This window comes from Notolepis coatsorum, assembly GCF_963971535.1.
Source record: "Notolepis coatsorum genome assembly, chromosome: 9".
Classification (NCBI taxonomy): Eukaryota; Metazoa; Chordata; class Actinopteri; order Aulopiformes; family Paralepididae; genus Notolepis; species Notolepis coatsorum.
This window is the reverse complement of record NC_140173.1, coordinates 67,172,283-67,186,829: the sequence shown is the minus strand read 5'-3', so window position 1 is coordinate 67,186,829 and position 14,547 is coordinate 67,172,283. Positions and strand designations below refer to the sequence as shown.

The 14,547-nt window shown below is 53.4% G+C and overlaps 1 protein-coding gene across 1 annotated transcript in view; it reads right to left on the bottom strand.

Annotated features, from left to right (window-relative positions):
* LOC311234656 (trace amine-associated receptor 1-like) overlaps window positions 1-13,591 on the bottom strand; it is a gene marked incomplete at both ends in the record, with an annotated part of 32,444 nt that extends 18,853 nt beyond the window's left edge. Inside the window, 2 exons of the mRNA XM_084321901.1 lie at window positions 12,958-13,148; window positions 13,395-13,591. Of these exons, the coding sequence (XP_084178027.1) occupies window positions 12,958-13,148; window positions 13,395-13,591 (388 nt within the window). The remainder of the gene's footprint in view (window positions 1-12,957; window positions 13,149-13,394) is intronic.
* Between the last annotated feature and the right edge of the window lie 956 nt (window positions 13,592-14,547).

Below are 14,547 nucleotides of genomic sequence, written 5' to 3'. Positions count from 1 at the left end.
GTACACCATGCAAATGGCCATGCTTTATTTGTTTTAAACGAGACGATTTAGAAATGGGCAATGGGGAAATACATTGCGTTGGACAGAGGGTGGAACACGGAAAAACGGCAATGGCGTAACCACTATTCCACTATTTCCTATTGGGAACTCCTGCAGTAGACCTTGATTTACTGTGTCAACAGCGTTTTGAAGATCAAGTCAGAACATTCCACACAGTTTCCTTTCATCTCCTTTCTAATAAAATCTATTATTCTGTAGAATATAACTTCATAAACCCTATAGAAAATTGTCCTTGCCTACATCTACTTGTGCACCACTCTTTCTAAACTATTGGATGTGACACTCAAAATGGATACTGGCCTGTAATTACCAGGCTCAGATCTATTCCCTTTTTTGTACAAGGGAATGATATTTGCATGTTCATCACCAATTGGTACAATGCCTTGCTCAAGGGAGAGGTTCAAGTCTAGGGGGGGACGTGCTTTTGCGGTCGCAGACCCTGACCTCTGGAACAGCATCCCCATGTCCATTAAATCTGCCCCCTCCATCGAGTCTTTTAAATCAAAACTCAAAACCCACCTATATCGCATGGCCTTCCCTGACTCACTTTGACTCTTGCCGTACTTGTTGATGTGTTGTTCTGTTTTTCCTTTGTCTATCCGTTGATTTTTTTTCTGTTTATTTTATACTTTTCTTTGTTCTTAGCTTAGCTATGTGAAGCACTTTGGTTGACAAGCGTCATGTTTAAACATGCTATATAAATAAATTTGATTGATTTATTGATTGATTGATTGATTGATTATATGTGTAACACAGGGAGCTATTGGACCTGTGTTACATTTTAATGGGACTTTCCTGGCTAAAGGATAAATAAAATAAAAAATAAATATTGCGTCCAAGACGTTTTTGTGATGCAAGACTTTCTCAATATTTTGTCAGTCGCATGTCATTATGTCGACATGTTTACATAGTGTTCACCTCTTGTTATTGTTGCGATGTGTATTGAGCTACTATTCTTGGGGTCATTAATCTGTTTTGGTTTGTAATGTGTGAAGCTCTGGCTGCTCCAAAAGCTGAGCAGGGTCATGGCTAGGAGGTGTCCACATTTCATAGATTTCTCACCAAAAACATTGTTTATGATTCATAACCTTTTACCATATCTCTAACTCTACGTCCCACACTAACCTCAAATCTAAATGAAAAACGAATTTGTGCGATCATCGATTTTCAAAGTTATATGATTCATTTCAACCAACCAGGACTGGAGAGCAGGGCAGACGGTAACAAGCTCCCATAAGGTGCTGCAGGTGTGAACAGGCTGGGGGGAGGGATGGGGGAGAGGAAGGGAGGAGAGGGAGGGAGGAGAGGGAGAGGGGCTGAGGAGAGGAAGGGAGGAGAGGAAGGGATGAGGAAGAGAGGAGAGGGAGGGAGGAGAGGGGCTGGGGGGAGGGAGGGAGGAGAGGGAGGGAGGAGAGGGGCTGGGGGAAGGGAGGAGAGGAAGGGGGGAGAGGAAGAGAGGAGGGAGGGAGGAGAGGGGCTGAGGAGAGGGAGGGAGGAGAGGAATGGAGGAGAGGAAGGGAGGAGAGGGGCTGGGGGAGGGAGGGAGGAGAGGGGCTGGGGGAGGGAGGGAGGAGAGGAAGAGAGGAGAGGAAGGAGAGGGAGGGAGGAGAGGAAGGGAGGAGAGGAAGGGAGGGGAGGGAGGGAGGAGGGGCTGAGAAGAGGAAGGGAGGAGAGGAAGGGAGGAGAGGAGAGGAAGGGAGGAGAGGGGCTGGGGAGAGGAAGGGAGAAGAGGAAGGGAAGATAGGGGCTGAGGAGAGAGATGGAGGAGAGGAAGGGAAGAGAGGAAAGGAGGAGAGGAAGGGAGGAGAGGGGCTGAGGAGAGGCAGGAGAGGAAGGGAGGAGAGGAAGGGAGGAGAGGAAGGGAGGAGAGGGAGGGAGGAGGGGAGGAGAGGAAGGGAGGAGAGGATCTGAGGAGAGGAAGGGAGGAGAGGGAGGGGAGGAAGGGAGGAGAGTGAGGGAAGAGAGGGAGGGGAGGAAGGGAGGAGAGGGAGGGAGGAGAGGAAGGGAGGGAGGGAGGAGAGGAAGGGAGGAGAGGGAGGAGAGGAAGGAAGGGTAGGGAGGGAGGAGAGGGGCTGAGGAGAGGAAGGGAGGAGAGGGGCTGGGGAGAGGAAGGGAGGAGAGGGGCTGGGGAGAGGAAGGGAGGGAGGGAGGAGAGGGGCTGAGGAGAGGAAGGGAGGAGAGGAAGGGAGGAGAGGAAGGTAGGAGAGGAAGGGAGGAGAGCGGCTGAGGAGAGGGAGGGAGGAGAGGAAGGGAAGAGAGGAAGGGAGGAGAGGAAGGGAGGAGAGGAAGGGAGGAGAGGATCTGAGGAGAGGAAGGGAGGAGAGGGAGGGGAGGAAGGGAGGAGAGGAAGGGAGAAGAGGGGTTGGGGGGAGGAAGGGAGGAGAGGGGTTGGGGAGAGGAAGGGAGGAGAGGGGCTGAGGGGAGGAAGGAAGGAGAGGAAGGGAGGAGAGGGGCTGAGGGGAGGAAGGGAGGAGAGGAAGGGAGGAGAGGGGATGAGGAGAGGAAGGGAGGAGAGGGAGGGAGGAGAGGGAGGGAGGAGAGCGGCTGAGGAGAGGAAGGGAGGAGAGGGAGGGAGGAGAGGGAGGGAGGAGAGCGGCTGAGGAGAGGAAGGGAGGAGAGGGGCTGGGGAGAACTGAAGATGACCTCAGTAGCACAGGGACCTTTGCAATGATCTTTGCATGTTCATCACCACTTGGTACAATGCCTTGCTCAAGGGAGAGGTTCATTAGATGTGTAACACATGGAGCTATTTCCTGCCCCCATCTCTTAAAAACTTGGCAGAAATGTTGTCCAGGCCAGTGGCTTTTGCTATATTGAGCTCGGCCAACATTTTGCTACCTTCTCAACTGACACTTTGGTCAAGGAGTTTAACAAACTGGCGAGAACCCCTCGGCCAGAATAAATATATACCTGCCAGAATAAAACCTCTGAATATACCCTTGTAGGCACTGAATTCATTAGCCACCTGTGCTTTATCAAATTCCATCTTACCTTTTGATATCTAGGCCAATATTGGGCCACTGCTGGCTTTGTCCCCACAACCCATGTCTTTCAGAGCTTCCAACGCTTCTTAGGCTCATTCTTGTTTTCCTTTATTAGATTCACATTCATTCTCTGTGGTGAAAACCACATCCATTCCATTCATACAGTCCTTATGCCGCTGTCACAAGTGCACTTTATATGAATCTCTAGTATGGTCCTCTCTATACCAAAGGACAAAAATACACGTGTTGATATATTCATTTGTCATTGTTAGGTGAACTACCTACTTATATGATCTAATAATTAGAATGTTCAATTATTAAATGAATAGATTTGAAAAAAATATTGCAAAGAAATACTCTGCCATGTGTAGCAGGGTGGATTATCCCTGCTTCGTGGGAACGGGTGTGCACAGCCACTGGGTAGCGAGACACAGTAGAGCTCTGTCCGACTGCACCTCCGTCTTTGGGTCTGGAGCACCAACTGGAGGCTGGCAGTGGGAGTGGATGGGGCCCGGGATTTAGAGAGGGAGGGAGGAGAAGGGCTGGGGGAAGGGAGGAGAGGAAGGGGGGAGAGGAAGAGAGGAGGGAGGGAGGAGAGGGGCTGAGGAGAGGGAGGGAGGAGAGGAAGGGAGGAGAGGAAGGGAGGAGAGGAAGGGAGGAGAGGGGCTGGGCTGGGGGAGGGAGGGAGGGAGGAGAGGGGCTGAGGGGAGAGGAAGGGAGGAGAGGAAGAGAGGAGTGGAAGGAGAGGGAGGGAGGAGAGGAAGGGAGGAGAGGAAGGGAGGGGAGGGAGGGAGGAGGGGCTGAGGAGAGGGAGGGAGGAGAGGAAGGGAGGAGAGGAAGGGAGGAGAGGGGCTGGGCTGGGGGAGGGAGGGAGGGAGGAGAGGGGCTGAGGGGAGAGGAAGGGAGGAGAGGAAGAGAGGAGTGGAAGGAGAGGGAGGGAGGAGAGGAAGGGAGGAGAGGAAGGGAGGGGAGGGAGGGAGGAGGGGCTGAGAAGAGGAAGGGAGGAGAGGAAGGGAGGAGAGGAAGGGAGGAGAGGGGCTGGGGAGAGGAAGGGAGAAGAGGAAGGGAAGATAGGGGCTGAGGAGAGAGATGGAGGAGAGGAAGGGAAGAGAGGAAAGGAGGAGAGGAAGGGAGGAGAGGGGCTGAGGAGAGGGAGGAGAGGAAGGGAGGAGAGCGGCTGAGGAAAGGGAGGGAGGAGAGGAAGAGAAGAGAGGAAGGGAGGAGAGGAAGGGAGGAGAGGAAGGGAGAAGAGGGAGGGAGGAGGGGAGGAGAGGAAGGGAGGAGAGGATCTGAGGAGAGGAAGGGAGGAGAGGGAGGGGAGGAAGGGAGGAGAGTGAGGGAGGAGAGGGAGGGGAGGAAGGGAGGAGAGGGAGGGAGGAGAGGAAGGGAGGGAGGGAGGAGAGGAAGGGAGGAGAGGGAGGGAGGAGAGGAAGGAAGGGGAGGGAGGGAGGAGAGGGGCTGAGGAGAGGAAGGGAGGAGAGGGGCTGGGGAGAGGATGGGAGGAGAGGAAGGGAGGAGAGGGGCTGGGGAGAGGAAGGGAGGAGAGGAAGGGAAGAGGGGCTGAGGAGAGGAAGGGAGGGAGGGAGGAGAGGGGCTGAGCGGAGGGAGGGGGGAGAGAGGCTGAGGAGAGGAAGGGAGGAGAGGAAGGGAGGAGAGGAAGGTAGGAGAGGAAGGGAGAAGAGGGGCTGAGGAGAGGGAATGAGGAGAGGAAGGGAAGAGAGGAAGGGAGGAGAGGAAGGGAGGAGAGCGGCTGAGGAGAGGGAGGGAGGAGAGGAAGGGAAGAGAGGAAGGGAGGAGAGGAAGGGAGGAGAGGGAGGGGAGGAAGGGAGGAGAGGAAGGGAGAAGAGGGGCTGGGGGAGGGAGGGAGGCGCGGAACGGAGGAGAGGGGTTGGGGGGAGGAAGGGAGGAGAGGGGCGGCGGAGAGGAAGGGATGAGAGGAAGGGAGGAGAGGGGCTGAGGGGAGGAAGGAAGGAGAGGAAGGGAGGAGAGGGGCTGAGGGGAGGAAGGGAGGAGAGGAAGGGAGGAGAGGGGATGAGGAGAGGAAGGGAGGAGAGGGAGGGAGGAGAGCGGCTGAGGAGAGGAAGGGAGGAGAGGGGCTGGGGAGAACTGAAGATGACCTCAGTAGCACAGGGACCTTTGCAATGATCTTTGCATGTTCATCACCACTTGGTACAATGCCTTGCTCAAGGGAGAGGTTCATTAGATGTGTAACACATGGAGCTATTTCCTGCCCCCATCTCTTAAAAACTTGGCAGAAATGTTGTCCAGGCCAGTGGCTTTTGCTATATTGAGCTCGGCCAACATTTTGCTACCTTCTCAACTGACACTTTGGTCAAGGAGTTTAACAAACTGGCCAGAACCCCTCGGCCAGAATAAATATATACCTGCCAGAATAAAACCTCTGAATATACCCTTGTAGGCACTGAATTCATTAGCCACCTGTGCTTTATCAAATTCTATCTTACCTTTTGATATCTAGGCCAATATTGGGCCACTGCTGGCTTTGTCCCCACAACCCATGTCTTTCAGAGCTTCCAAAGCTTCTTAGGCTCATTCTTGTTTTCCTTTATTAGATTCACATTCATTCTCTGTGGTGAAAACCACATCCATTCCATTCATACAGTCCTTATGCCGCTGTCACAAGTGCACTTTATATGAATCTCTAGTATGGTCCTCTCTATACCAAAGGACAAAAATACACGTGTTCATATATTCATTTGTCATTGTTAGGTGAACTACCTACTTATATGATCTAATAATTAGAATGTTCAATTATTAAATGAATAGATTTGAAAAAAATATTGCAAAGAAATACTCTGCCATGTGTAGCAGGGTGGATTATCCCTGCTTCGTGGGAACGGGTGTGAACAGCCACTGGGTAGCGAGACACAGTAGATCTCTGTCCGACTGCACCTCCGTCTTTGGGTCTGGAGCACCAACTGGAGGCTGGCAGTGGGAGTGGATGGGGCCCGGGATTTAGAGAGGGAGGGAGGAGAAGGGCTGGGGGAAGGGGGGAGATGAAGAGAGGAGGGAGGGAGGAGAGGGGCTGAGGAGAGGGAGGGAGGAGAGGAATGGAGGAGAGGAAGGGAGGAGAGGAAGGGAGGAGAGGGGCTGGGGGAGGGAGGGAGGAGAGGGGCTGAGGGGAGAGGAAGGGAGGAGAGGAAGAGAGGAGAGGAAGGAGAGGGAGGGAGGAGAGGAAGGGAGGGGAGGGAGGGAGGAGGGGCTGAGAAGAGGAAGGGAGGAGAGGAAGGGAGGAGAGGAAGGGAGGAGAGGGGCTGGGGAGAGGAAGGGAGAAGAGGAAGGGAAGATAGGGGCTGAGGAGAGAGATGGAGGAGAGGAAGGGAAGAGAGGAAAGGAGGAGAGGAAGGGAGGAGAGGGGCTGAGGAGAGGGAGGAGAGGAAGGGAGGAGAGCGGCTGAGGAAAGGGAGGGAGGAGAGGAAGAGAAGAGAGGAAGGGAGGAGAGGAAGGGAGGAGAGGAAGGGGGAGAGGAAGAGAGGAGGGAGGGAGGAGAGGGGCTGAGGAGAGGGAGGGAGGAGAGGAAGGGAGGAGAGGAAGGGAGGAGAGGGGCTGGGGGAGGGAGGGAGGAGAGGGGCTGAGGGGAGAGGAAGGGAGGAGAGGAAGAGAGGAGAGGAAGGAGAGGGAGGGAGGAGAGGAAGGGAGGAGAGGAAGGGAGGGGAGGGAGGGAGGAGGGGCTGAGAAGAGGAAGGGAGGAGAGGAAGGGAGGAGAGGAAGGGAGGAGAGGGGCTGGGGAGAGGAAGGGAGAAGAGGAAGGGAAGATAGGGGCTGAGGAGAGAGATGGAGGAGAGGAAGGGAAGAGAGGAAAGGAGGAGAGGAAGGGAGGAGAGGGGCTGAGGAGAGAGAGGAGAGGAAGGGAGGAGAGCGGCTGAGGAAAGGGAGGGAGGAGAGGAAGAGAAGAGAGGAAGGGAGGAGAGGAAGGGAGGAGAGGAAGGGAGGAGAGGGAGGGAGGAGGGGAGGAGAGGAAGGGAGGAGAGGATCTGAGGAGAGGAAGGGAGGAGAGGGAGGGGAGGAAGGGAGGAGAGTGAGGGAGGAGAGGGAGGGGAGGAAGGGAGGAGAGGGAGGGAGGAGAGGAAGGGAGGGAGGGAGGAGAGGAAGGGAGGAGAGGGAGGGAGGAGAGGAAGGAAGGGGAGGGAGGGAGGAGAGGGGCTGAGGAGAGGAAGGGAGGAGAGGAAGGGAGGAGAGGGGCTGGGGAGAGGAAGGGAGGAGAGGAAGGGAAGAGGGGCTGAGGAGAGGAAGGGAGGGAGGGAGGAGAGGGGCTGAGCGGAGGGATGGGGGAGAGAGGCTGAGGAGAGGAAGGGAGGAGAGGAAGGGAGGAGAGGGGCTGGGGGGAGGGAGGGAGGGAGGAGCGGAACGGAGGAGAGGGGTTGGGGGGAGGAAGGGAGGAGAGGGGCGGCGGAGAGGAAGGGATGAGAGGAAGGGAGGAGAGGGGCTGAGGGGAGGAAGGAAGGAGAGGAAGGGAGGAGAGGGGCTGAGGGGAGGAAGGGAGGAGAGGAAGGGAGGAGAGGGGATGAGGAGAGGAAGGGAGGAGAGGGAGGAGAGCGGCTGAGGAGAGGAAGGGAGGAGAGGGAGGGAGGAGAGCAGCTGAGGAGAGGAAGGGAGGAGAGGGGCTGGGGAGAACTGAAGATGACCTCAGTAGCACAGGGACCTTTGCAATGATCTTTGCATGTTCATCACCACTTGGTACAATGCCTTGCTCAAGGGAGAGGTTCATTAGATGTGTAACACATGGAGCTATTTCCTGCCCCCATCTCTTAAAACTTGGCAGAAATGTTGTCCAGGCCAGTGGCTTTTGCTATATTGAGCTCGGCCAACATTTTGCTACCTTCTCAACTGACACTTTGGTCATGGAGTTTAACAAACTGGTGAGAACCCCTCGGCCAGAATAAATATATACCTGCCAGAATAAAACCTCTGAATATACCCTTGTAGGCACTGAATTCATTAGCCACCTGTGCTTTATCAAATTCTATCTTACCTTTTGATATCTAGGCCAATATTGGGCCACTGCTGGCTTTGTCCCCACAACCCATGTCTTTCAGAGCTTCCAAAGCTTCTTAGGCTCATTCTTGTTTTCCTTTATTAGATTCACATTCATTCTCTGTGGTGAAAACCACATCCATTCCATTCATACAGTCCTTATACCGCTGTCACAAGTGCACTTTATATGAATCTCTAGTATGGTCCTCTCTATACCAAAGGACAAAAATACACGTGTTGATATATTCATTTGTCATTGTTAGGTGAACTACCTACTTATATGATCTAATAATTAGAATGTTCAATTATTAAATGAATAGATTTGAAAAAAATATTGCAAAGAAATGCTCTGCCATGTGTAGCAGGGTGGATTATCCCTGCTTCGTGGGAACGGGTGTGCACAGCCACTGGGTAGCGAGCAGTGATGCCACAGATTACTTGTAAAAGTAATCTGATTACTGATTACTGATTACTCCTTTAAAAAGTAATCTAAGTTACTTTACTGATTACTTGATTATCAGAGTAACTTAGTTACTTTGAAAGTAACTAGGTTACGAAGTCGTCGTCGTTCCCCCAACAGTTTTTTTTTAAACGCTTTATTGAAAGTGCATAAATTGTTTTTAACTTGTTTCTCTGCACATAACGTAAATTGTTAAACTAGTGCTTCAGCTTCTGTACCATCAAGTATGGTAAAGCAACAGTCTATGATGCTCACAGCATTAGAGCAGCCAGCCAGTGGTTTTACAAAACCAGTGTATCACATCTAACAAATGCAGGCTGAACTATTCAATTATATCAACTGTAACTATTAAATTGTTTTTATAAATGTCTCTCTATAAACATACAATCAGTCTCTCTTTAACATGTAAATTAACTGTAAATCTGGCAAATAAGAGCTTTTGCTCTGCCACCATCAACCCTCCTGTGGATGTGCTGTTTTTAGCGGTAGACAGTATTTTGTTTCCTCCGCATATGAATGTTTTTTTCACCCGGCTTAGCTGACACAAACGTGAAGTAGTGACTGAGGCTACGTTTAGACGAGCGTTTTGGGATGGAAGTCTGAACAGAAACCGCAAAAGTCGTCTTGCGGTTTCACTTTTAATTTTGCCAAGCGTTTTGGGGTGGAATTCACAGTGCAGACGAGGCTGTAACGACGGAGCCCTGCTGTCACACGATTGGCGCATATGTCACATGACGTGCTGTGAAGACCCGCCCTACTCTGCCTCTGATTCGCAGACTGTGGATGGGGAATGTGATTGGACCAAAGCAGAGTCACTCACAGACAGAGGGTCCAGTCATGCCGCGGGACACATTCTTGTATTTAACCCTTTCACTGCCACACGACGTCACTCCCAAATAAGAAAAACAGCTCAAAATGTATTTTTGACTGTCGAAAACTAAATAAAATACTGCATTCCGCCTGCATTATGAATTTATGATGAGATAGTAACGAAATAGTAACACACAGCCACTTGGACAAGTAACTGCAATCAGATTATTGGCTTTTAAAGATTAACGCGTTAGATTAATATTTTCGGGGAAAAGTAATCAGATTACAATAACGCGTTACTTAGTAACGCGTTACTGGCATCACTGGTAGCGAGACACAGTAGATCTCTGTCCGACTGCACCTCCGTCTTTGGGTCTGGAGCACCAACTGGAGGCTGGCAGTGGGAGTGGATGGGGCCCGGGATTTACCAACCTGGTCTGGTACTCTGGTCTTCCTCTCCCTCTCAGGGCGGTCAGCAGTACTCCCCAACACGCTCTCACCTCCCCCAATTACTCCTTTAACCCTCCCACACCTAGTGACTGAATTGTAAATAAATAACTTGGTTCCCCCCGCAAGCAGTACCCTCCCTCAGTGACACTAGAAACCTTACAATAAAAAGGGAAAGGTGGAATAGGAAGGGGTTAATTATAGTAGCGTTACCCACACCAAAATAGCTAATACTGTGCACAGTAATGGACACGCACACAGAATCCCATCTAATGTTTTTATGTTAATTGGTACGTTTGAATACAAAAGTTTAATAGGAGTGGTCCAATGGAATGAAATCCTACTACTGCTCAGTTGTAACTCAATACCTTATGTACACGTATATTCTATACACACCTCTGTGTTAGCACCAGGAATAATATACTTTAATGTATTTGACTCATCACCCACGTCTGGGTCAGTACCATGTATAATACCTCTATCAGGCTTTAATTATATGGTAGGAATAATACCTCAGGTCTGTAACCTCCCCACTGGGAAAGGGTTGATTAGATGGGAAATTATTATAAAAAAACCAACACGTTATCACACTCAAAGGAAATAAAAAATGTGGGCCCACTGTACCAAAACAAAAGTCCTATACTAATGCCGGCATATAATGTGTATGGGGTACCCCTATGAACTGGATTTAGCAACGTTAGCTTCGCCCGTAGGCCGTATTACACAGTGTACTGTGCAATAAGATCCGGAGCACTGGCGCTCTACTGTACTCAACCAAGATGGCGTCCTCGCCGCGCCACCACTGTTCGGGGTAGCAAGATGGCGTCGAACGCTCTCGTCACGGGCACTAGCAAGCGGGCCTGGAGCAGCGGAAGCAGCAGCGGGCTGGGAGCGTGTGCTGGATGATGGCGCCTCTGCTGGACGGGAAGAACTCCCATGCTGGGCTGAAGACCGCCGGTGCAGAGCCGACATCCACGCCGGCAAAGACTGGTTGTTGACGGCCGGGGCTGGATAGACGCGCAGCAACACCCTGGCCCTACCTTAACTGAAGCTACTCTTAGGGTCCCAAACAGCCCTCCTGTTAGCCGTGATATATAATGACGCAGGGTGTCTCTAAACACCGGTCTTCTTCAAGCCACGCTGGCGGGGCACCTCACTAGAGGGAATATCTTTAACTTAAGCCACACTTGGCTATACCGCATTTCTTCTAGGATAACTCGTTGTATCACTAGGGTTATTCAGTGGGGAAAACATGCAACGCTCCCCTACGGTTACTTTTCTAGGATAACCCGTAATATACTCAAGTTCAATACGTTCACCCGTGTGGTACACCACGGGGCTCCGTCAAGACACGACCGATCACATCCAAGTCCACTGTCGAAGAGGCTCGCTCCTCCCTCTTCCGTCTCAGTTGGCTTGCTTCCTTCTCCGTCTCTCTCGTACGCTCTCTGCCTGCCACCGCCACCCCCTGGTACCGCCTACTAGCCCCACAGGGAAACACTGGGTGGAAGAATATGATCCAGTGTTATTGTTTATAATCCATATTCCAGCCGGTAGGAGAAGGAGAAACCAGCGTCATTGATCGAGGGGATATTAATGGAAACTAGTTAATACATCTTGGTGTACCAGGGGAGATAAAAGGCAAGTCAGCACTTCTGAATAATAGCCATATTTTCAGGGTGCTACATTTCCCCCCAATTTGAACTTGCTAAGTCCTCTGCAAGTTAACTTAATGAAACACCAACCAACGCATGTATGAAAACGGTCCTGAGACCAACAGTTTCACCCATAGATCGACAATCACACATTATGCTAACAGTTTCACACACTCCTTCATGAATTGGAAACACTGTTCAACAAACACACTCTTGAGCACGTAGTCCTGGCGATACCGAGCGGGTAACCGACCTCTGGTGCTCCTCTGGGGCCGGGTGGGTTGCACTTCCCCCACCTCCGACTCCGCGTCGGATTCTTCAGTGCCCGTTGGCGGGTCATTGACCACAGCCTCGCCCTCCGGGGCCATCGGTGGACCGCCAGCGGCCTCCTCTTCGACTCCGTCTCCGCCGTCTTCCCCATCCTCTCCTGAGGGGGTCGACTCTGCCTCTGACTCGGCGTCCGCTGCCTCTTCAGGGGCGTCCCGCAAGGGCCTGGGGTGGTTACACGCCCTAGGATGCGGTTCCCGACGGCACTCGAAAGCATCTCCGCTGTCTGATTCGGACGAGCTCCGCAGTGCCACAGGGGTCTGCCGAGGGGCCCTCGCCCTCGCTTCCGGGTCGGAGGCCGGGAAAGGACAGGTCTTGAGCTGGTCTCGATGCACGGTCCTTTCTGGACCCCCTGCTTCGGGCCTGACTGTGAACACGGGTGTCCCTTCGTGGCTCTGCTTCACCACCACATAAGACGTAGGCTCCCACTTGTCCTGTATCTTATTGCGGCCCCGGGTTCGGTGGTCACGTATCAGGACCCGGTCCCCGGCCCGCAGGAGTGCACCTCTGCTCTTCCTGTCATAAATCCTCTTGCGTCGATGAGACGCCTGCTTCGCCGTGGCCTCGGCGGCCTCCGCGGCGGCCTTTAGTCGCTCGTGGTGACTCTGTACCCACTCGTCTAGGTCCTCCGCCCCCTCCTCAATGACGTCTCTGCCCCCCAGGACATCTCGGGGCATTCTGGCGTCTCTTCCGAAGAGCAAGTAGAAAGGGGAGTATCCCGTAGGCGTAGAGGAGTGCACGTGGCAGTTGTACGTAAGTACCAACTCATGTAGGTGCTCCTTCCAGTCCCGCTTCTTCTCTGCGGGCAGACTACGCAGTATGTCGTGCATAGTCCGATTGAACCTCTCACATTGCCCATTCCCCTGGGGATGGTAAGGCGTGGTGCGGCTCTTGGAGATTCCGTACAGTCGGCAGAGCTCCTTGATGACGCTTGACTCGAAATTTCGCCCTTGGTCGGCATGGAGTCGGGCAGGGCAGCCGTAATACATGAACCAGTACTTGATGATGGCGGCGGCGGTGGTCTTTGCAGTCTGGTCTTTGGTCGGTACGGCAATAGTGAATCTGGTGAACATATCAGTCAGCACCAGTACGTTCTCGTAGCCACCCACCGACCTTTCCAACACGGTAAAGTCCATGGCAAGGACCTCCATGGGTGACGTCACGTTGGTGCAGGTCATCAGGGCCTGGGCTTTAGGGAACACGTCCCGGGCTAATGCACATCGCTTGCATTGCTGCACCCATTTCTTCACCTCCTCTGCCATTCCAATCCAGTAATAACTTCGCCTCATCAGGTCCACCGTCCCTCGCCCCCCGTAGTGTCCCCCATCCTCATGTTGGGTCTCGTAGATCCTCCGTCGCAGGGCCGTGGGCACCACCAACTGCAGAACCTCCTCCCCGTTGCGGGGATCACTGACGCGTCAAAACAGTACTTGTTGGTGCAGACGGAACCGCTCCCACTGCCCGTATAACTTGCAGAGTTTCGGGTCTCCTTCTTTCAACTGTACTTTAGTGGGAGGGACTCCCTGTGTCACCGCCCGCCACACCGGACCCAACTCGGGACCGTCCGCCTGTAGCTGCCGCATTTCCGCCCAGTCATATCCGCTGTTCCCCTTCTGTGCCGCTATCTGACGTGCACTGACACTCGGGACCTCCCACGTCTCGGTCGGTCTCTCGGGACCCAGCAGGGCCCGTACTTCCTCTGCTGGGACCATGACGTAGCCATCGCGGGCGACTGAGGCGGGGGCGCACAATGAGGCGGTCCGTTCCGGTAGACCCTGGCGGGTGTGAGTGCCGGTCGCGGGTATTGTTAGGAAGTCTTTCTTGGTGTCCTCCACTTCAGGCTCTGACCGCATCGGCATGCGAGACAGGGCGTCGGCGTTCTGGTTGAGTCGGCCAGGCTTGTATTGTACCACGAAGTCGTACTCCGCGAGCTGAGCGTTCCAGCGCTGCTCCACTGCTCCCAGGTTGGCCGTGCCGAGGTGCTTCAGCGGGTTGTGGTCGGTGATCACTGTGAACTGGGCGTACATCAAGAGGTCTCGGAACTTCTCAGTGACTGCCCACTTCAGGGCGAGGAGTTCCAGCCTGAACGCACTGTAATTTTGGTCATTCCTTTCGGACCCACGCAGACCTCGGCTCGCAAAGGCGATGACTCGCTCCATGCCCTCTTGTTTCTGACTTAGTACCGCTCCTAGTCCCAAGTAACTCCCGTCTGTGGTCACTATGAAGGGGAGCTGGAGGTCGGGGTAGGCCAGCACCGGAGGCGTCAAGAGGCACTCCCGCAGATGATCGAAGGCCGTCTGACACTGCGGAGTCCACTTGAAGGCCTCGGGCCGGCCTTTGGCGAACCACTTCTTTTCTTTCCCCATCAGGGCGTGCAGTGGCTAAGCCACCTGGGCGAAGCGGGGCACGAACCGCCGATAATAGGACAGGAACCCGATCACCTGCCTCACTTCCTTCGTGGAAGCACCTGCCAGTCCTCCAGCGCCTTCACTTTGTCAGTGTCGACCTGTATGCCGGCTGCGGAGACGACGTGTCCCAGGAACTTGACCTCGGTCTTCAGAAGGAAGCACTTTCGGGGCTTGAGTTTGAGCCCATGCTCCCGCAGCCGTCCAAACACCAGGTCCAACTTCTGGCAATGGCTCTCGAAGTCACGGGCGAACACTAAGACGTCGTCTAAATAGACAAGCAGGACGTCGAAGGCCAGGTCCCCCAGCACGGCGATCATCAACCGCTGGAAGGTCGCGGTGCGTTACACAAGCCGAAGGGCATACGGGTCCACTGGTAGAGGCCGAAGGGCGTCGTGATGGCC